General features: G+C 44.6%; 1 protein-coding gene across 3 annotated transcripts in view; it reads left to right on the top strand.

The window, feature by feature from the left end:
- Positions 1–23,066, top strand: part of NUP37 (nucleoporin 37) — a 71,232-nt gene that overhangs the window by 24,011 nt on the left and 24,155 nt on the right. For all 3 annotated transcript variants that reach the window (XM_073575170.1, XM_073575168.1, XM_073575169.1), the window contains exons 4-6: positions 4,605–4,677; positions 14,902–14,996; positions 22,058–22,148. In XM_073575170.1, coding sequence (XP_073431271.1) covers positions 4,605–4,677; positions 14,902–14,996; positions 22,058–22,148 — 259 coding nt within the window. The remainder of the gene's footprint in view (positions 1–4,604; positions 4,678–14,901; positions 14,997–22,057; positions 22,149–23,066) is intronic.

Consider the following 23,066-nt stretch of genomic DNA (forward strand, 5'->3'; position numbering starts at 1 on the left):
GGCATTCTTGCTGGAGCCCGTCCGGAGGAATTGGCAGACTTCACGGACCAAATTTCTCATGCAGGGATGTACATGGTCTCTGCCTCTCTCGACGAGGATCAGGCGTCCAGCAGTATTGTGGCCATCCCACTGACTATTTGGCTTAAGGCATGGCAGGTGGACTTATCTTCAAAAAAGTCCTTTACCAGCTAACATTTCCAGGGTTCCTGTCTATTTGGCTCCAAGTTGGACCAAATTATTAAGGAGGCTACCGGAGGGACGAGTTCCCTCCTTTCTCAGTCGAAACCTTGCCGGCTTCCACTGAAGTGTAGCTTTCGGCTCTTTCGCCGTTTCTTTGCGTCAGAGGATTTTTCCCACCAAGAGAGGCCATTGGCTCGCCAGGATAGGAAAATGGCTTCCTTAAATCCCACCCCCTCCTGGCGTCCCCATAACGTGCAGAGTAGTTCCACCAGGTCTAGACCTGGCAGATCTTCCTCTGCATGACTCATCTCCAGATTCCAGGGAATTTCCCAAGCTGGGTGGCCGTCTTCTGTTATTCAGAGACATCTGGCTCGCCTCGGTAGAGGAAGCATGGGACATGGAGGTTGTATCCTCAGGATACAAAATAGATTTCATTTCGTCATTTCGCGGCCCCCAAGATCGATTCTTCGAATCTCGTCCTGCAAGAGATGCTTCTCTTGTTCCGGTGTTCTTTGTGTCCATTACCTCCCTTCTCATTTCAGGTGTCATCGTTCCCGTCCTAGACCAGGAATGTTTCACAGGGTGTTATTCGAACCTTCCATCGTTCTAGACATCCTGTCTCAATTCGGATAGCTAATCAACAGGGCAAAGTCTTGCCTTGTCCCGACTCAGCGCCTCTTTTTTCTTGACATGCTGTTTGACACCCGCAAGACAAAGTTTTTCCTTCCCAAGGAGAGCGCAATCCTCCAGCAGGGGGTTTGCTCTCTGCAGGGTTCTCAGCTTCCTTCCTTCCGTTTGGTCATGGCGGTCCTGGGAAGGATGGTGGCAGCATTAGAAGTGATTTCTTTTGCGCTTTTCTGTTCAAGACGGCTTAAAGCAGGCCATCCTATCTCAGTGGTACAAGTCTGTTCTCTCTCTGGATCATCCAGTTTGACTTTCCTCCCAAGTCAAAAGATTTCTCAATTGGTGGCTGTCATCCCCTCTCATCTTCCAGGGTCGTTCTTTATTCCCATTAACTGGCAGGTGGTGACGAAGGATGCCAGCCCTCTTGGCTGGGGTGCGGTCTTTTGTCACCTGACTGCCAAGGGTCATTGATCGGCAGAGGAATCTTCTCTGCCGATCAACATCCTCGAGATACAGGCCATTCTTCTGTCCTTGCACCACTGGGAAAGGCTTCTCAGGGATCTGCCAATCAGAGCTCAAACTGACAATGCCACTGTGGCATATGTCAATCACCAGGGAGGAACTCTGAGTCCCTTGGGTTGGCTGAGGTATCCAAGATTCTCCTCTGCGCAGAAGTGATGGTTCCGGCGATTTCTGCAGTACGTATCCACGGCGTGGACAATTGGGCCGCCGACTTTTTCATCCACCAGAGTCACACGGCGGGAGATTGGTCTCTATATGAAGTCTTCCATCAACTTTGCCTTCGATGGGGTACTCCGGATGTGGACCTCATGGTGTCCCGGCTGAACAGGAAGGTTCCACAGTTTGTTTCCAGATCCCACGATACTCTCGCGGTGGGTGCTGACACTCTGGCAATACCTTAGTCACAGTTTTCCCTTCCCTATCTGTTTCCTCCCCTCCCCCCTTCTTCCAAGGCTGTTGAAGAAGATCAAGGTGGAAGGGGTGCCTGTCATTCTGATTGCACCGGATTGGTCCAGGAGATCTTGGTTCGCAGAGATCATCAATCTTCTCACGGATGCCCCCTGGAGGCTTCCAGAATCTTCAGTCCCAAGGACCATTCTGCCACCAGAATTCTTGGCCGCTTGATAACATGGCTGTTGAAATTGTGGTTCTGAAAGCATCCCGTGTTTTCAGATCGGGTGATTCGGACCATGAACCAGGCTAGACAGCCATCGTTGTCCTGGGTCTATTATCGGACCTGGAGAGCCTATTTCAGCTGGTGTTTATCTAATCACACCCTGCTTATGTCCTTTGCGCTCCCTTCCATTCTGTCGTTTCTCCAGGCGCGACTTGTCACTGGTCTGGCTCTTAGTTCGCTAAAGGACCAGGTTTCAGCTCTTTCTATTCTTTTTCAGAAAAACCTAGACTACTGTTCTCAGGTCAGAAATTTCCTTCAAGGAGTAGCGTAAGCTGCACCCCCGTAGCGGATAACCGTGGACCTTTGGGACCTCAATCTGGTCATGGTGTCCCTTAGGAGTTCTCCTTTTGAACCTCTCCTAGAGGGCTCTCTGGCCTTTCTGTCTTGGAAGGTGGTGTTTCTTGTGGTCGTTACCTCCATTAGGCGTGTCTCGGAATTGGCAGCTCTTTCTTGTCGCCCGCCTTTCCTTGTTCTCCACCAGGACAAGGTGGTTTTGCAGCCTCTACCTTCTTCCCAACGTGCAGTCCATTTTTCATCTAAATGAGGATATTTTCCTCCCTTCCTTTTGCCCATCCTCAACTCATCCTTTGTAGCGTTCACTAAACAGGTTATACCTGGTCAGGGCGGTGTCGGTCTATTTGGCTTGGACCGCCCCCTTTAGGAAGACAGACTTTCTCTTTGTCATTCAAGAGGGTACGCGTAGAGGCCTGCCAGCCTCCAAGGCTACGATTGCTCGCTGGATCCGGATAGCAATTTTGGAGGCATGCCGGGTTAAGAACAGAGCGCCTCCCCCTGGGATTAAGGTACACTCTACCCGGGCAGTGGGCACCACCATAGGGCATCCGCCCTGCAACTCTGCAAAGCGCCAACCTGGTCTTCCATCCACATGTTCGCCAGTTTTTACAGGGTCCTGTAAGGTAGCGCTCACTGAGTGCATTGGGGAACACTCGCTTGGCTGCGATACTGATGCACACAGGAATACTTTCACTTAAAACAGTCCAATGCAGTTTATTATGGCATCATAAACCGCACCGTAAGCCTTGTTATACTTCACAGGCTTACACATAGTTCATAACATTTCAACATATGGCTTTTCCTTGTAGTCACTAAACATGCTGGACCTCCTCACTGTCCAGCTACCGTGGGCGACCGCACGCCGTACAGTTCATTAATGTCCATAGAACACAACAGGCACCAACAGTCATATCCCCATGTCCGGGGTTACCTCGCAGGAGCTCTGGCTCCAGATGCCAACTCTTGGTTGGTCCTTTCTGTCGGGGAAGCGGCCACACTGGGCAGTGGCTTTCCCAAACGCAGGCCGTCATGGACTCTGCTCACAGACGTGGCCTATCCGGGTGCTATTCAGAGATCCGTCCCTACTCCCAGGGACTCCCAACACACTGGCCTCACCAGGTCCAGGGCCTCAGCGGGTGCTATTCAGGACTTCCGTCCCCTCCTGAGACTGTCCAACACTCACGCTTCACCAGGTGCTATTCAGGGATCAGTCCCTACTCCAAGGGACTCCCATCACACCGGCCTCACCAGGTCCAAGGTCGCAGCAGGTGCTTTTCAGGAAGGCAGCACAGCTTCTAACACCTAGACCTTCCAGGACCTTCCACCCTGAACCATTCAGGTACACACTCTCTCCCCCATGTGACCTACCCTGGTCACCTTATATGGTCCATAGCCACCCCCACAGGTGATCACATAGCTATGACCTCATTGCAGGTCCTTTCAGACACCCAACCATACACACACATATACTTTGGGCATTCAGACACATGCCCCTGGGTGGGTTTGTAGGTGACTGGTCCCAGCCATCTTACCAAGCCACCTGGAAGCTTTTCCCTGATACATAATAACAAACACTCAGCAGTACCTCTGCTGATTACCACATACTTCAGCTTCCATCCCAGGGCCACCCACCCTGGGATACGCAAGTCATTTACCATCCTGCCGTTCATACTATCTCCATTACCACAATGGATATGCCTGTGTGCATGACCCATACAGCGCCCCCTAGCTGTTACAAGGGTCACTGCATCACAGTCCATATTTACGCTCGTCAGAGACCAGCCTAGGTGGAAGGATCTTGCAGGCAGCATTTGTGAGGTCTCTGACCTTAACGGAGTTTCTGCTGTTCCCTCCCCAGGGACTGCTTTGGGATGTCCCATGGTTTCCTATGTCCCCCAATGAAGCAATGGCGAAAACAGGATTTTTGGTTACTCACTGTAAAATCTGTTTCTCGGAGCCTTCATTGGGGGAGTAACCAAAAATCTTGTTTTCCAAATCATTACATTCTTGTTTTCTTTACATTTTACACAGAATCCCAACTTTTTAGAATTGTGGTTGTATGCGGCTGTTTGGATTAGGAGACTTGCAAGTTGTCTGTACTTAAGTCATAAATATTAGTTTTGTAGAACCGGCCTTAGCCTAACAGCATGATTTGTCAACATGGTTAAACTTGATTCTTCAAGAAAATAATTCAAAATTTGCACAAAAACAATAACCAAACTTATTTGTAAATTGATTCAAATTTACTGTAAATTTTATTTCTATTCTTTAAATTGATAGCTACACTTTGTATTCTTTGTTAACCTAGGTTTTGCACGGCAGCAGGAGATAAAATGTTAAGGATTTTCACTTCCGATTTCCATGAGCAGCATGAATACAAGGTATGTACTTTAGCTGGTGTATTGTCATAGTATTCTCAAATTTACTATTCTAGGCCTTTGTGAATCATGTATTGACATTTTATATCACCCAAAACATTATTTCCGTATATAGTAATTACTTGAATCCGAATTATTAAGTATTGTTACCAGTAAAATCTGATTACTGTTATGGTTACAACTTAGGGTTAACCAATGATAAGTGTAACTTGTGCGACACTGTAAAAATACTACAAGGAACACGGGTTGCTAGGACATCATGGGTCCTATGTCTTGCTAGTTGCTACCCACCTGACACATCGGCAGCAGTCGATCCTGTTTCTTCAGCCATAAAAATGTTGAAAAGTTACCACTAAGTGACCAGTGACTATGATTGGAGGATTGTTGCAGCTGTTAAAGGGAATCTGTCACCCTATTAGCTGCCGGCATAGACATCGGGGGGCTTATCTACAGCATTCTGTAATGTTGTAGTAAGCCCCAGATGTAACCTGAAAGAGAAGAAAAACACGTTATATTATACTCACGGAGGTGGGCGGTCCGGTCCGACGCCTCCCTTCTTCATGCGATGATGTCCTCTTCTCCCGTTCTGAAATGGCTCCGGCGCAGGCGCATTGCTCTGCCCTGTTGAGGGCTGAGCAGAATTCTGCAGTGCACAGGCGCCGGACCTCTCCCTACGCCTGCGCACTGCAGGACTCTGGTCTGCCCTCAATAGGGCAGTGCAGTGCGCTTGCGCCGGAGCCATTACAGCACGGGAGAAGAGGACGTCATCGCATGAAGAAAGGAGGCGCCGGACAGGACGGCGACACCCATCGGACCGGACCGCCCACTTCCGTGAGTATAATTTAATGTGTTTTTCTTCTCTTTCAGGTTACATCAGAGGCTTATCTACAGCATTACAGAATGCTGTAGATAAGCCCCCGATGTCTATGCCGGCAGCTGAAAGGCCAAAAAAAGGGTGATAGATTCCCTTTAAAATATTTGCATAGGAACATTATGCGTCCTTTAAAATACCACTGTTTCTGTAGTTTCTAGACTTAGTTGTTGACATGACTGTGGTGAATGGAAGTTCTTAATCTTCCAAACCATTATCCATATTTTTTTTTTTCCATAAGTAGTATTCTTCAGGTTTTGTATTTGCTTTTGTGGTAAAATCATAGGTTGTAACCTTGTGAGCAGGGCCCTCTCTCCTCTTGATCGCTGTTGATTTCTGTGTTACTCTGCAAAGTCAGATATCATACAGTTGAAACCAGAACTTTCCATACACTATATAAAAAAACACATATACATGTTTTTCTCAATATCTGACATGAAATCAGAATAAACCTTTTCCATTTTAGCTCAATTAGGATTATCATAATTATTAATATTTGCCAAATGCCAGAATAATGAGATAGAGAATGTAAGGCATTTTTATTACTTACTGCAAAGTCAAATGTTTACATACATTTCATTAGTATTCTGTACCATAGCCCTTAAACTGAATGACTTGGGTCCAACGTTTGGGATATCCTTCCACAAGCTTCTCACAATAGTTGGTTGGAATTTGGGTCCATTCCTCCTGACAAAACTGTAACTGATCCAGGTTTGTAGGTTGTCTTGCTCGCACCTGCCTTTTCAGCATTGCCCATAAATTTTCAATAGGATTGAGATCAGGGCTTTGTAATGGCCACACCAAAACATTGACTTTGTTATCCTTAAGCCACTTTGTTACCATTTTGGCAGTATGCTTCTGGTCATTGTCCATTTGGAAGACCATTTTCACCCAAGCTTTAACTTCCTGGCTGATGTCTTGAGATGTTGCTTCAGTATTGCCACATAATCTTCTTTTCTCATGATGCCATGCCATCTATTTTGTGATGTGCACCAGTCCCTCCTGCAGCAAAACAACCCCACAACATGTTGCTGCCCCCGTATTTTACAGTTGGAATGGTGTTCTTAGGCTTCCAAGCTTCTCCCTTTTTCCTCAAAACGTAACGATGGTCATTATGCCTACAAAGTTCAATTTTATTTTCATCAGACCACAGGACATGTATCCAAAAACTAAGGTCATGTTCCTGCGTGCATTTGCAAACATTAATCTGGATTTTTTTATGTGTTTTTTTTTTTTTTTTTTTAGTAATGGCTTCTTCCTGGCAGAGTGGCCTTCCACCCCATGTTCATACAGTACTCGTTTCACTGTGGATATTGACACAATCTTACCAGCTTCCGCCATCATCTTCACAAGGTCTTTTGCTATTGTCCATGGGTTGAAATGCAAATATCAAACCAAAGCATGTTCATCTGTGGGACACAGAACCTATCTCCTTCCTGAGCAGTATGATGGCTGGACATTCCGATCTTGTTTGTCCTTGTGTATAATTGTTTGTACAGATGAACAAAGCACCTTCAGGTATCTTGTGATTGTACCCAAGGATGAAACAGACTTGTGCAAGTCCACAATTCTCTTCCTGATATCTTGGCTTTCACAAAATGTCAACAGAGCCCCCACACCACCGAACACCCACAGCGGCGCACATCGAAACTCCCCCTCATCCAGCCTGTGGCCTGCAGTAACGCTCCACTCTTGCCCCCTCCAGCAGCGACCCTGGGACCCTGCTCCACCGGGGCCGGTAAGATATATCCGCATTATAAGATGCACCCTCCATTTTCCCCAAAAATTTTGAGGGGAAAAGTGTGTCTTATAATCCGAAAAATACTGTAGTAATCTTGGTGTATCTAAATTTTTGACTTTGCAGTAAGCCATAAAAATACCTTAAAACCTTCTCTCTCTCATTTTTCGGGCATTTGGCAATTATTAATGATTATACTAATCCTACTTTAACTAAAACGGGAAAGGTTAATTCTGATTTCTCCTTCGTCTCATTGGGGGACACAGGTACTGTGGGTGTATGCTACCGCCATCTGGAGGCTGACACTAGGCAAACAACACAAGGTTAGCTCCTCCCCCCGCCGTATACACCCTCGCCCTGATTGCGGGCGGACACCAGTTTTTTGCTTAGTGTCTATGGAGGCACACGTCTGGTCCTTTTTCTCCAGACTTTTTTCCCATGAAGTTTAGACAGGGGCAAGGGATCCTATTGAAAGGGTCCGATTTCCCCAAACCATCAACGGGCGAGCACGTGTCGTTTCCCGCACCGTGGGACAAATCTGGGTTTCCCCAGAATTTTTTATTTTAGCTTGTTTTTTTTCTTTTCTTAATTTTTTCTATGAAGATGAGACGGGGGCAATGGATCCTATTGAAAGGGTCCGATTTCCCCAAACCATCAACGGGCGAGCACGTGCGAGTGTCCCTCCACATATCCTCTCCCGCGATGTGGGACATGATGCCGTACCTAGCCCTGACCACCCCTAGGTATGGAAACCATGGGCTGTACAGTGGCACAAGACGGTCTGAGCGGCCCCCACTGCTCCACCAACGGTAGACTGAGGTGCTGCAAGGCGGCGCACGGTCCCTCTCCTCGGCCCTGGAAGCTGGATGGAGTTAGGGTGCCTGCACCGTCCTGGATCCACCCACTACCCCCGCCTCCCCGGTGGTTTTCATACCTGTTGGCGGTCCCGGATGAAGGTACAGAGCGTGGGTGGGCTCGGCGCACTGCAGCGCAGCTGCTAGGCCGTGCATGAGGGCTCCTGGGCAGCAGGGGAGAAGAGAGCAGACTCACTGAACGTGCAGCTCTCAAATTCCCCCCCCCCCCGTTCCCTTTTTTTCCGGGTAGCGCTGGGTAGGGAGTAGCAGCAAAGGGCTGTGCGCCGCCGCAAAACCCTCCCCCCCCCCCCCCCCCCCCCCCCCTGCGGGCGGATGCTAAAAATTTAGCCCGTGGCTTCGGCCAGAGCTAGGCCGGGGCGGAGGTCCCGCCCCCAGCCACGCAGCGTCCCTTCCGGCGGCCCGCCCCCTGGAGTCTGGGTGGGCACCGGATACATTGAGCCCCCGGCTTCAAATCGGGGTGGGCCGCGACCCCTAAAGTGGTTGGCTTGCCCCACAGAGGAGCGTAGCACGTGAGGGGGGCGCAGGAGCGGGTAAGTGCAGTCACGTCTGCGGGAGCACGCTAGAGACCAATGGGTGCCCCCCTCTATAAAAAAAAAAAAAACAGACAAAACGCCTGGCAGATGCGATATGGCAGGGAAAGGGAAGGGAAGACGCACACTTTCCTCGGCATCGTGCTCCTGCACAGGCGTACTTCTCTGTTCTGTTGAGAGCAGAGGAAAGTACTGCAGTGCGCAGGCGCTGGGCCTCTCTGACCTTTCCTGCATCTAAAAAGATGGACACTGCTGGATCACAGGTCCTATGGCATCCACAGTGCCTCCATCTGCCTCATTATAGCGAATCTTCCTCCGGGGGTTCCATCTGAATCACGTATTTCAGAGATTTAAATGCAAACCGCAGGATAAATGTGCGCCGAGCCTTACTGTGCTCTTTGGGGGTACAACAGGTGAAGAATTGGTTTTATTTATTTTTTTTTATGCCGTTCCTTGTGCAGTATAAGTGATTAGGCAACTTTATTCTTCAGGTCGGGGTGATTACAGCGATACCAGATTTATATATATTTTTTTTATTTTTGGCTGCTGTCACATACTAACAGACCCTTTTTATTGCAAAACTAGTTTTTGCATCGCCATATTTAGACAGCAATAATATCTCCATATTTCGCCCGACAGAGTCATGTGGCAGCTTCTTTTTTGCCACAAGGGTAACAAGAGAAAATGGACCCCAAAATTTGTTGGGAAGGAGCGCTATTTGACTTTTTAAATGAAAAATGTGCTGGAATCATTAGCTGACGCCATGTTGTATTTGCCGAGCCCCTGATTTGCCTAAACAGTGGAAACCCCTCATAAGTACCCCACTTTGGAAACTAGACCCCTCAAGGAACTTATCTCCATGTGTGGTGAGCACCTTGAATCTCCAGGTGCTTCACAGAAATTTATTACTGAGAGCTGTGAAAATAAAAAAATCACATTTTTCCTGCAAAAATGCTTTTAGCCACAATTTTTTTATTTTCACAAGAGTAAGGAGAAAATGGTCCCCAAAATTTGTTGTGCTATTTCTCCTGAGTATGTTGATGCCCCATATGTGGGGGAAAACTACTGTTTGTGTGCACGGCATGGTTCAGTAAGAAAGCAACGTTTTGGAATGCAGACTTTAATGGAATGATCAGCGGGTGTCATGTTGCATTTAGAGAGCCCTTAATGTGCCTTACAAGTGGAACCTCCCACAAGTGACCCCATTTTGGAAATTAGACACCTCAAGGAATTTATCTAGACATGTGGTGAGCACCTCGAACCCACAGGTGCTTCACAAAATTGTACAACGTTGATCTGTGAAAATGGAAAAAATAAATTTTCCCCACAAAAATGTTGTTTTAGGACAAAATTGTTTCATTTTCACAAGGTAACAGAACATGGACCCCCATGTTGAGTACACTGATACCTTATATGTGGTTGAAAACTACTACTGAGGCACAGTGCAAAGTTCAGAAGAGAAGAAGCGCTATATTGGAGTTGAGATTTTGCTGGACTGGTTTGACTGTACCATGTCACATTGGTAGAGCCCTGAAGTGCCAGAACAGGAGAAACCCTCATAAGTGACCCCATTTTACAAACTACAGCTCTCAATGAATTCATCTAGGGGTGCAGTGATCATATTGACACCACAGGTGTGTCACAAAATTTTATACCATTTGGCAGTGAAGAAAAATAATTACATTTTTTCTACTAAAATGTTGTTTTAGCCCCAAATTTTATATTTTCACACTGGGGAATGGGTAAAAATAGCACCAAATTTGTCCCACAATTTCTGCTGAATGTAGGAATACCCCAGATGTGGCTGTGCAGTACTACTTAGCCACACGGCAAGACTCTGGAGGAACGGAGCACTATTTGCCTCCAGAAGAGCAGATTTTCCTAGGATAGTTTGCAGACTCCATATACAGAGCCCCTAAGTGCTAGAAGGCAGAATCCCTTTTTGGGAATTAATGTGCAGGTGACCATTTTAACTCAATGGGTGTTTTCCAGAAACAAGCAGTAGTGGATGTTGCTGAGTGAAAATTGCAAACTGCCATTGTAGTCACTAGTACGTTGTAGTAACTAGTACATTACGCCCTGGTAACACTTCTGGGGACATGCACGGCGGGCTCTGGCATATCGACAGAAATACCAAACATGTGGATTCTAACTGTGGTTTAGGCACATTGTGGGGCTCAGAAGGAAAGGGGCATTTGGATTTGAGAGCGCAGAATTTCTTTTGTGGGGCAAGGTGCTATATTGCTTTCCAGAGCCTTTGTAAAACCAATATCAAAGAAGCCCCCTATAATTCCATGAACAGATGACAGACCTAAGGGGGGGGGGGACTTGCTTTTTTTTGTGGATTGAGTTGAAGCTTTTGTTAGGAACATTTTACATAACATTTAGGATCACATTTATCTGGCGCTCTACGCTGAGCACTTACATCGGGGTTTACTTTTAAACCTCTTTGTGACGTGATTCAGATGAAAAACCCTGAGGGATCTTCTCACTATAATGAGGCAGTGGAGTCACTCTGGACTCTGTCTGGCCTCTGTTCAGCATTGTCCTTCTTTTCAGAAGTGCACAAAACTGTGGACAATCGCTATTTTATGCACACTAGAAAAGACAGTCACTACCGTATCATAGGTGGCCAGACAGTATCCACAGTGCATCCATCTGCCTCATTTATAGGGAATCTTGAGCTGAGGGTTCCTTCTGAATCACGTATTTCAGAGATTTACACGAAGACGCATAGCGCAGGATAAATGTGAGCTGAACCTTACTGCGATCTTTGGGAGGTAGAATTAAAAAATCAACAGCAGATGAAGAATTGGTTTTATTTATTTTTTATGCCGTTCCTCGTGCAATGTCAGTGATTAGACGACTTTATTGTTTGGGTCGGTGCGATTACAGCGATACAAGATTCATATCGGAAATTATAGATAGCTATAATTTTTCCATATTGCGTTTGACATAGTCATGTAGCAGCTTTTTTTTTTGCGGGACAAGTTGACATTTTATTGGTACCATTTTTGGGCACATGACAGTATTTAATCGCTTTCTATTCTGATTTTTAGGAGGCAGAATGAACAAAAACCAGCAATTCAGGAATTTTTTTTTTTATATACTATAGTAAAATTGTTAAGGCAGCTTTATTCTTCAGGTCAGTACGATTACAGTGATACTACATTTATATCTTTTTATCTTTTGGCGCTTTTACACAATAAAAACTATGGGTGGCATCCTAGTGCTGTCCGAATTTTTTTTTTTTTTTTTTTTTTTCCCCGAACCCATAGGCTTGCATTGCTATGTCTTGGCGATTTTGCATGGATCACTCGGCCTAATGAAAAATTCGAACATGTGAACAGCCCCATAGACTGTCACTGCTTGTAAAAAAAAAAAGACGTTAGCTCGCGTCACTAAAAACAGAGTTGCAATTGAGCCATTAAAGAGGGAAATTAACATCCCTGTTACTTCATCGAACCCCTGCAGCGCAAGCATAGTGAGCTGAACGTTTTTATGGCAATTGGAGGCCTAACCTAGATCGTGACAGGCTGGATAATACACTGTACAGCACTACATAATCAGTACAAGTACCCTTGTTGGTAAAAAAGTGTAAAAAAAAAAAAAAAATTCAACTGTTAAAAAATTCCTGTTTTTTCACACATAAAAGTTGTTTAAAAAAAGGACATATCTAGTGTTGACGTGTCCATAATGACCAGTCGAAAGAAACTTTTTCATTATTTATCCAACACGGTGAACACCATGAAAAAAATATGAAAATCTATTCCAAAATTGTCATTTTTGGTCATACAGCCATAAAATCAATGAAAAAACTAGCAAAAATTTGTACGGATCTCAGATTGGTTTAAAAAACTCTATAGCTCATTACCCCAAAAAAAAACTAGCTTCCACACAGCAATGTGAACAAAAAAATTATGACTCCGACTTAATAAAATAAAGTTCTTTTCTTGTTCAAAAGTAGTAAACATGAAAAATAACACCTTTTATAATATGGGTTTCACTGTAATCTTATGGACCCATACTATAAAACTGTATCTTTATTCCACACAGTAAATGGAAAAGTAAGAACAGAAAACAATGCCAGTATTGCGGACTTTTCTCTTCATCCCTCCCGCAAAAAAAGGAAAAAAAAAGTGATCAAAAAGCTGTTTGTGCCCAAAAATGTAAGCCGTGTAATCTACCGCTTGTTCCATGAAAAATAAGCCTTGTATAGCTCAGTTGACAGTATGGTGACACGAAAGTGAATGAATTCTTATAAATAAAAACATTTATTGTACATATCTATTTAAACATAAATAAAGCTACCGTATATACGCGCGTATAAGCCGATATTTTCATCCCATTTTTTTGGGCTGAAAGTCCCCCTCTCGGCTTGTAAGCGAGTCATATACACTAGGGGTTCGGTGGGGGAGCGAGGGTGTCAGATCATACTCCCCCCCCCCCCCCCCCCCCGCACGACTCTGCAGCCCCCTGCTTCTTCCACGCCTTCCTTCAGCGGTCACGTGGTACCGCTCAGTAAAGTCATGAATATGCACATATTCATGACTTTAATGAGCGGTATCACATGACCACTGAAGGAAGAGCTGCAGGAGACGCAGGGACCAGAGACCACACAAGGAGGGGGTTAGTATATGCGATATTCACCTGTCCCCGGTCCATCGCTGCGGCCACTCTGTCTTCCTCGTGCTCTGTCAGTGACGTTCAGGCAGCAGAGGGCGTGATGACGTAGTTAGGCTAGTTTCACACTAGCGTTTTGGAGCGCAGCGACGGCCTGCGCACGGCCGCCGCTAAGCCCCGCCCCTGCCGCTCCCCCGCCGGTAGCTCCGCCCACCGGCGCATGACGCTGCATGCGCCCTGCGTCCCCTATCTTTATCACAGGGGGCGCAGGCCGTGCGCAGTATGCGTTTGGCGGCGCATGCGTCATTTTGACGGTGCGCCAAACGCAACCTGCTGCATTTTGGTTGCGTCGGCGCACCGTCAAAAAGGCGCATGCGCCGCCAAACGCATACTGCGCACGGCCTGCGCCCCCTGTGATAAAGATAGGGGACGCAGGGCGCATGCAGCGTCATGCGCCAGTGGGCGGAGCTACCGGCAGGGGCGAGGCTTAGCGGCGGCCGTGCGCAGGCCGTCGCTGCGCTCCAAAACGCTAGTGTGAAACTAGCCTTAGTGCGTGTCGCACCCTCTACTGCCTGAACGTCACTGACAGAGGACCCGGAAGACAGAGCGGGTGCAGCGATGGACCGGGGACAGGTGAATATGTCAGGTGCCGCGTCCTGAGCCAGCGGTGTCACTGGCACCTGGCCCCCAGCGACGAGAGGTGAGAATGTCATTTTTTTTTATTTGCAGCAGCAGCATAATCTATGGCGCATTTTATGGGGCATAATCTATGGCGCATTTTATGGGGCATAATCTATGGAGCATCTTATGGGGGCATAATCTATGGAGCATCTTATGGGGGCATAATCTATGGAGCATCTTATTGGGGGAATAATCTATGGAGCATCTTATGGGGGCATAATCTATGAAGCATCTTATGGGGGCATAATCTATGAAGCATCTTATGGGGGCATAATCTATGAAGCATCTTATGGGGGCATAATCTATGGAGCATTTTATGGGGCCATAACCTTTATGGAGCAGCATATGGGGCATATTATTCTATGGAGCATCTTATGGGGCCATTATTAACCTTTGTGCAGCATTATATGGGGTGTATTTTGTAAGGAGCATCTTATGGGGCCATCATGAACTGTATGAAGCATTATATGAGGCTCCTGATTCAATATGGATATTCAAAAACATTTAACCTACTGATGTCTCAATTAATTTTACTTTTATTGGTATCTATTTTTATTTTTGAAATTTACCAGTAGCTGCTGCATTTTCCACCCTAGGCTTATACGCGAGTCAATAAGTTTTCCCAGTTTTTTGTGGCAAAATTGGGGGGGTCGGCTTATACACGAGTGTATATGAATTTGGTGTAGAGATTAATACCAAATTAGGCCTGGTCCTTAGGAAGCAGAAGACTCATGTAACTCTGTACTCACATTCCCTGCAATAAACTTGTAATTTTTCACTTGTAGACATTTTTTGATTGTAATCATCCGGTATCATTAGCATGTTGGTTGTAATAGTAATCATAACATTTCTAAAGTAATCATATCTTATGAAATTCTTGACACATGCTCTCCAATTTCCATTTGGAAGGTCCTGCAGGGTCATCAGGCCTACATAAATGACGTGGTTTTTTCATCTTCCGATGGAAATGAAATTGCAAGTGTCAGTGATGACCACACATGCAGGTAGGAAAGAACACAATTTTTGTCCATTTAAGATTGCTTTAAATTGTCTTTTTAGTTGTTACTGGTAATGGGCGAGTAATTGCATAAATCCTTTTGCTTTGATTCTCAAACTTTACTTTTGATATTTGATGTTGAAATATTCAATGAAGTGACTTAACCCCTTAACAACCAGAGGTATTTTTGGTTTTGCATTTTCATTTTTTCTCCCCTTTTTCCCAGAGCCATAATTTTTTTTTTTTTTTGGTCAAAATGGCCGTATGAGGGCTTATTTTTTTTAAAAACACCATTGGTTTTACCATGTCGGGTACTAGAAAACGGGAAAAAAATTCCAAGTGCGGTGAAATACCACAGTTTTTTGTTTTGCTTTTTTTACTAGGATCACTAAATGCTAAAACTGACCTGCCATTATGATTCTCCAGGTCATTACGAGTTCATAGACAACAAACACGTCTAGATTCTTTATTTTTTTTTAATCAAGTAATTTTTATTAAAACATATATCCAGATTGTAACACAGTCTGACACAACCTCCATACAGATACAAAATGATCAGAGCAGATTAATACATTTTCCTTTAACATGAACTAACCCGGCAACGTATGCTATGTAAATTCTGTTACACTTCTCCACTGTTTAATTTTCTGCCAAAACCTTCCCCATCATGACTATGGTTGGGAATTTTCTTGGGTTCATTCTGAATCTGCCCGCTTCCAAACTAGCTAACAATGGACCCTTCCCCACTATGTATTCAGTGATTATCCCAACTGATGTGCACTGGCTAAATTCTCCCCAGCCCACCATATGCTCACATTGGGATGCTATGTAATAAATCCAGGGGTTAGAAACCACCTACGTCCTTTGATCTTTGCAGATGCTCTAATTTGATGCGTGCCCGTCCACCCTTTCAAATCAAATCCCTAAATAGAGTATTAATCCTATAGAGTTTACTTTGTGCCAACCACACTGGAACATTATGCAATATGTAGAGGAGCTGAGGCATAAATATCATTTTAATCAGATTAACTCTACCGGCGACCGACAGAAATAGCCTTTTCCAAGCCCCAATCTTCTGCTGAAATTTCCCAAGCAAAGGAGTCCGGTTGAGCCGCACGTAGTCCTCTATCTTAGCCTAAATCACAATACCCAGATATTTAAACTCATGAATCGCCCGTAAGGGAATCACAGGGTCTAGTGTCAGAGGAGCCGCCACGTCCAGGGGTAGCAACACAGACTTGTCCCAGTTAATAGATAATCGCGACAGAGCCTCAAATTTAGTAATGCTATGCATAGCAACCCTCAAAAACTCTTGCGCATCTTCTAGAAACAATAACACATCATCCGCGTACAAGGCTATCTTTTCTTCATGACTTCCATATCTATATCCCTTTATACCACTATCCCTCCGTATTAATTCCGCCAGAGGCTCTCTAGCAATCACAAACAGCAGAGGAGACAGTGGATACCCCTGACGCTTTCCCCTATACAATGGAAAATCCCCAGACAGAAGACCGTTCACCCGTACCTTAGCTCTCAGAGACGCGTATAACAGCTGCACCCAACTTATAAATTTCTCACCAAAACCCATAGCCATCAGAACCACCCACAAATACCTCCACACTATCAAATGGCTTAGCGGCAGCCAAAGACACCACAACCCTCTGACCTACATTATCCACCCTTGACTGCATATTGAGAAACAATCGCCTGAGATTATGTGCTGTAGAACTATTGGGCATAAACCTGGATTGATCCTGATGTTTCACTGTTGGTATCACCTTATTAATGCAGTTAACCAACATCTTAGCCAGGATTTTAACATCTGTAATCAATAGCGAGATTGGACGATAAGAAGCTGGATCTACCGGATCCTTACCCTGCTTCGGCAACACAATTATTGCCCCTCGGCATGGACCGTGGCAGCTCCCCATCCACCAAACCGACACCATACACCTCCGGCAAAGCAGGTAGAAGCACCTCTATATATTTTTTTATACACCTCCCCCTGGATCCCATCCACCCCTGGGGCTTTATCATTAGGTATAGAGGCCAAAGCAGCATCAAGTTCCTCCAAATTAAATGGCTCCTCAAGAAGCCCCCGATCGGCCGCCGAGAGTCTGGGGGGTTGTGTACCTGCATCAAATAACCATCAATCTCATCCACCGTTTGCAACATGTGATTTGTAAAGATCCGAATAATACTCCGTCATCACCTCCAAAACTGCCCTGCTACCAGTATGTTCACGCCCATCCCTTCCCCTCAGAGCGGCTATATGTGTGGAATCTCTCTGTGCCGCCACTATCCTAGAAAGGAGATGGCCTCCGCCCTATCCCCCTTAAAGTATTTCATATTTTTAAATATTCTCATGCGTTCCGCCGCTTTCATTGCCATCTGACATACTCTAGCCTACGCTTCTTTGAACCTACCCTGTGCTTCCAGGGACCAGTCATCGATTAATGCCGCCTCTGCTTCCTCCAATTCACTAATCAGCATCTGATCCTTCCTACCAGTTTCTGCCTTTACCGAAGATATCTCTTGAATGCAGAGACCTCTAAAATAAACCTTCATTGCTCCCCATACCATCAATACCGAAGCCCTCCCAGCGTTAATTTTAAAATATTCTCTAATATCACCCCTTATATGTCCGTTCATGTCAATAAGTTATAACAAGAATGGATTTAGCCTCCACATGCCCCCTCTAGCAGGCCAAGATCCCAACACCTCAAATATCACACTCATTGGTGAATGGTCCGATATTGTCCTAGCCATATACGTTACTTCCCCAACAAGGCCAAGCATCTGAGTATTTCCCAATGCCAGGTCAATTCTTGACAAAGATGCAAAGGAGGACGAGAAACAGGAGTACTTATATACACCAGGATGAGAAATCCTCGATAAATCATGTAAAGCAGTTTCCTTCAGGACCACTCCAAATGGTGTACAGTTACGTCCCGGTCTCAGTGGCTCGCGTCTACCCCTGTCCCAATGTGTGTCTGGAATATTATCAAAAACGGTACCCCCGGGGTTTCTTCAATTACCTCTAGGACCCTGTGGAGCAGTTTCCCACAATATGGCGGTGGAATATATATTGAGACTAGCCACATCAAGGATCCATACAATTTACAGAGAAGGCATACAAATCTACCCTTCTGGTCTATTATCACTTTGTGGTACTCAAAGCGTACCCCAGCACAAATGAGAATGCTAACCCCCCTAGAATATGTTGAATATGTAGCATGTTATCCTGCCTGCACCCATCTTTTGTCTAACAAATGTGTTCTCTCTTTTACCATATGTGTTTCCTGCAAACATATCACTGACGGCTTGACATCATTCAAAAACTTAAACACAGCTTGCCGTTTCACATCAGACGCCAAAGCCCTGACATTCCAACTCACAACTCTCATTCTTCCAGACATTTTTCCTCCCCATAACATATTGCCCTGCATTTGTTCATCCAATTACAGCTGGAGCCATAACTGCAGTGATCAGAGTGACGTACATTATATAAATGCTTTCCCCCCTCCCCCCAAACAGCAAAAAACCTCCCCCAACAAATGCTCATCCCATCTTTCCATCCCCCTCCTAACATGGAGGAGAGAGCGCACTTTATACAAAAGTCTGTTAACCCCGTCCAACAGTCCTTCAACTTATTCCAATCTCTTGGGACTTCCACATGACTTGTAGATTGCAGCCAGGTAAATTACAATAGTTTCCAGTTCTTCCAGAAAAGACTTGCGTCCAACAGAGATCCAAAAACGCGATCCCAAAAACCTGAAAATAAAAATACAGATACCAAGCAGGGAAAAGAGCCAACGGATCCCTCCGAAGAATACAACAGGAGAAAAGGAGAGCAACCCCGTCAGCCCGCTGAGTCCTTTAATTTCGCCTGATGCAGCAGGTTGCGTTTGGCGCAGGTCGGCGCACCGTCAAAAGGACGCATGCGCCGCCAAACGCATACAGCGCACGGCCTGCGCCCCCAGTGATAAAGATAGGGGGCGCATGCAGCGTCATGTGCCGGTAGGCGGAGCTACCGGCGGAGGCGGGGCTTAGCGGCGGCCGTGCGCAGGCCGTCGCTGCGCTCATAAACGCTAGTGTGAAACTAGCCTAAAAAAGGGGCATTCCGTCTCAACAGTGACATAGGCTCTGAGCTCTCTCATTGTTTGCTGTGCTGTCGACGTGATGTCAGTTCCACGGCCGATGCCAGACATCGGTAGCATCAGCGGAGTCTCGCCAGTGGATCCAGGGAAGATGAGTACAGCCCACTTAATTTCTTTATTAACCTGCAGTCGTGGATATTCATTTATTGAAAAAGAACAACTACTTTAAGAGAAAATTATGGATTTTGTGATGGAAATCTACAGCTGTTTATTACTGCCATAAATGTGCCAAAGTTATTAATAAATTTTGCCCGATTTAATCGATGAAGGTATGTTTTAGGTGTGACGTTTGGAATGTTAATCCTTCTAAATGATTCCCCGTGTTTCTAGTTTTGCTGAATGAAATCCTATCTTCATAGTTAAAAACTCAAGCCTCTTATGGGCATTTTAAAGTCTTTCTTTGCTTTAATTGAAATTACCACATTGTCAGCAGTTGCTCCACATGGATTCTGTGTAATGATGGCTTAAATGTTGAGAAAGCTTTATGACATTGGATGCAAACCAGAAACCATTGCCAAATATATTAAAAAGCAAGTACATTCTAAAAGAACACCAAGAGCGTTTTTAAAAGGTCAGCTTGCTCTTATTCCTCTCGCTCCAGATATATCATTTCTCTTGTCATGTACACATCTTGCAGAAGGCACATCCATTTTTAGACGCTAGAGCAATAACGGTTAATGTTAATCTACCATTTAACCTCTTGATAGCATCTGTATTGCTGAATGCTAAAACAATATTTCAGGCGCAGTGCGTGTTCTTTCATTTTCTTATCCAAAATCTTATTGCAAATGACATTAAATTCCTTTTTTGAGGAGCGTCCTAATTTTAGGGCTTCTATGGCGGAGGAGCAGTATGGGCACAGGGAGAATTCATTGATCTTCCTATATAAGGGTATTTATTTTGTGAAATCAATGCTGTTAAGAGTTGGTACGAATCGATTCGCAGGCCAGTAACCAGGACATGAATATGTGGTCACTGAACAAGAGCCCTGAGAACCTCCTCCTGATATCCATGGCTCTTCTTTTAATTAGCCGGCCTGGCACATGTGACATCACACCAGTCTGGCTAATCAGAAGAAAAGCCACGAATGCCGGGAGGTATGAGACAGATTTCAGGGCTCCCATCCAGCCATCGGAGATTACTGAAGTGGTTGATGAACGGAGTCACACCAACTCTACCACACTTATATGTTTATTGGCAGATCAAAATTAATATTGTAATACAAAAATGCATATTTAATGCTACAGTATGTTTGAAGTGGAGATATGGCCTGCAGATGTACAGAGGTATACAGAAAGTGATTTAGGTTTATTTCTGCATGAGCAACAAACAAATGATAATATATGGGTGTACATAGGGAACCATTGCAATGCACATCACATTTATCTAAATGGTTGCCGTGTAATATTATTACAAGAAATACAGTGCTGTGCAAATTAGTTGGGACAAAGCATTTTTTTAAGTAAATCGTAAGTTGGTTACCAGTCAGTGATTCAAACCAGTTTTAACTGCTTTGAACAGGCGCTCACACCTGTTCAAAGCAGTTAAAACTGGTTTGAATCACTAACTGGTAACCAACTTACGATTTTACTTTAAAAAAAAAATGCTTTGTCCCAATTAATTTGCACAGCACTATACCTGGTCTTGGCTTCCAAAGGGAAAAGGGGTTGTTCGGTCTAAATTGATAAGTCTGCAATCACTCTGTGACTGCAGACTTATGAATCTTCCCAGCACACGCACTGTGCACTGCGAGAATTCACCGGTGTCTGAGCCGGGACCGGTGGATACGTATGCTTTCTGCAAACTCCCTGTCTTAGTTGGTGCAGCCTCTCTCCATACACTTGTAGTGAACAAGGCCACACCCCATCTAGTGATGAGCCATCCAGTGGGCCTTGCTCATTACTAGTATAGACTTTTAATTTTGGCAGGACAACCCCTTTAAATAGAATCTATTTTTACTACCCCATCTGAGAACAGTATGATGTAGGGGCAGAGACCCTGATTCCAGTGGTGTGTCCCTTACTGGGCTGCTTACAGCAGTTTTGATAAAATTAATGTCTTATCTGCTGCAGATCTAGCAGTTCTCTGAATGCAGAGCTTTGTATAACCCTGCCCACATCACTGATTGGCAGCTTTCTGTGTATACCGTGGATAGGCGGAAAGCTGCCACTCGGTGGTGGGGGCAGGGTTATACAGGTGTCATGAATATGGAGGACTACCTAGCAGCAGGTTTACTAGTTTTCTAGTGATAATCTCCTGCTGATAATATAGTGATTTTTATCAAAACTACAACAACGAGCCAAGTAAGTAACACATCATTGGAGTCAGTCACTGACTCTACACTGTACTGCTCTCAGAGTAGGTGGCAAAAACCTGACAATCTAGTCCAGAATCGGCGGCATTCTGATGAGACAACAGCTTTAAAGGAACACCTGATCTGGGAAATAAATGATAAAAGAGGAGATAAACTTGTTTGATTGTCTGCTTGTTCCCCTGAGAAATCCTTTGAATCCCAAATGTTGTAATTTCCTCTTGTTCTTTTACAATTTTTCCTTTGACTACTTTGTCTCCCGTTGTAGACAGGATAAGCAAGAGGCTTGTTCTGCAGCAAGTTAAATTGCAGCAAGATTTCTTACAGCAAGTAATCTTACAGTCAGATGCAGAATATTGACAAAGAGAGCAGACAAATGGTACCTCGCCTGCAAAACACAGAGAGAATATTTCTTTATATATTTTTGGGCTTCAGTTGTGATATCAGAGGAAAGGAGAAGACTTAGCAAGGAATTTATTTCTGTGTTTTCTCTTTTTAACAGTCCTTTTAAAAGAAAAAAAAATACATTAAGCTTCCTTATATGAATGGTTACTCCAAAATAAATTGTATGCATTTATTTCTTTTTTTTATCAGAATTTGGGACTTAGCTGGTAACCAAATTGCAGTGTTTATGCTGCGCTCCCCTGGGATGAGTGTGGTTTGGCATCCGCTCGAAGCTTACAAGGTTTGAATTATTCTTATGTCTCCATCAATTAATAAATCCTATTTTAGTTGTATAATAAATTATTAGTGATTAGAGATTATTAGTATTAGATATTTTCTTATTGCTGAGATAATGTCAATTGGTGCTCATAAAGCTCTATGGAGAACTATAACTTCCCTTTCAGTAGAACTTGCAGCAGAATTTATGTATGTCTCTGGCTTCTCCTGCCTCCCCCTCTATAGAATTTTAAAAGGGCCAACGGTCATCTCAAATCTAATATGAAAATCTATCTTTACTGAACACAGATTTAACCGATTTGATCCATGAAAGAAGAGGAGAAAGAAGCAGATTTCTCTTATAAGATTTCAAAGTTTCTTATTTTCACATGCATTATTTGATTTATGAAATGAAAATTAAAACTAAAGTTACTCTTTATCAAATAGTCAAATATATATACTGCTCAAAAAATAAAGGGAACACTTAAACAACAGAATATAATTCCAAGTAAATCAAACTTCTGTGAAATCAAACTGTCCACTTAGGAAGCAACACTGTTTGACAATTTCACATGCTGTTGTGCAAATGGAATAGACAACAGATGGAAATTATTGGCAATTATCAAGACACACTCAATAAAGGAGTGGTACTGCAGATGAGGACCACAGACAACATCTCAGTACCAATGCTTTCTGGCTGATTTTTTGGTCACTTTTGACTGTTGGTTGTGCTTTCACACTCGTGGTAGCATGAGACGGACACTACAATCCACACAAGTGGCTCAGGTAGTGCAGCTCATCCAGGATAGCACATCAATGCGAGCTGTGGCAAGAAGGTTTGCTGTGTCTATCAGCATAGTGTCCAAAGGCTGGAGGTGCTACCAGGAGACAGGCCAGTACACCAGGAGAAGTGGAGAGGGCCATAGGAGGGCAACAACCCAGC

The sequence above is a fragment of the Dendrobates tinctorius genome, unplaced genomic scaffold (assembly GCF_039654945.1).
Source record: "Dendrobates tinctorius isolate UK_male_01 unplaced genomic scaffold, ASM3965494v1 ptg000043l, whole genome shotgun sequence".
Taxonomy (NCBI): Eukaryota; Metazoa; Chordata; class Amphibia; order Anura; family Dendrobatidae; genus Dendrobates; species Dendrobates tinctorius.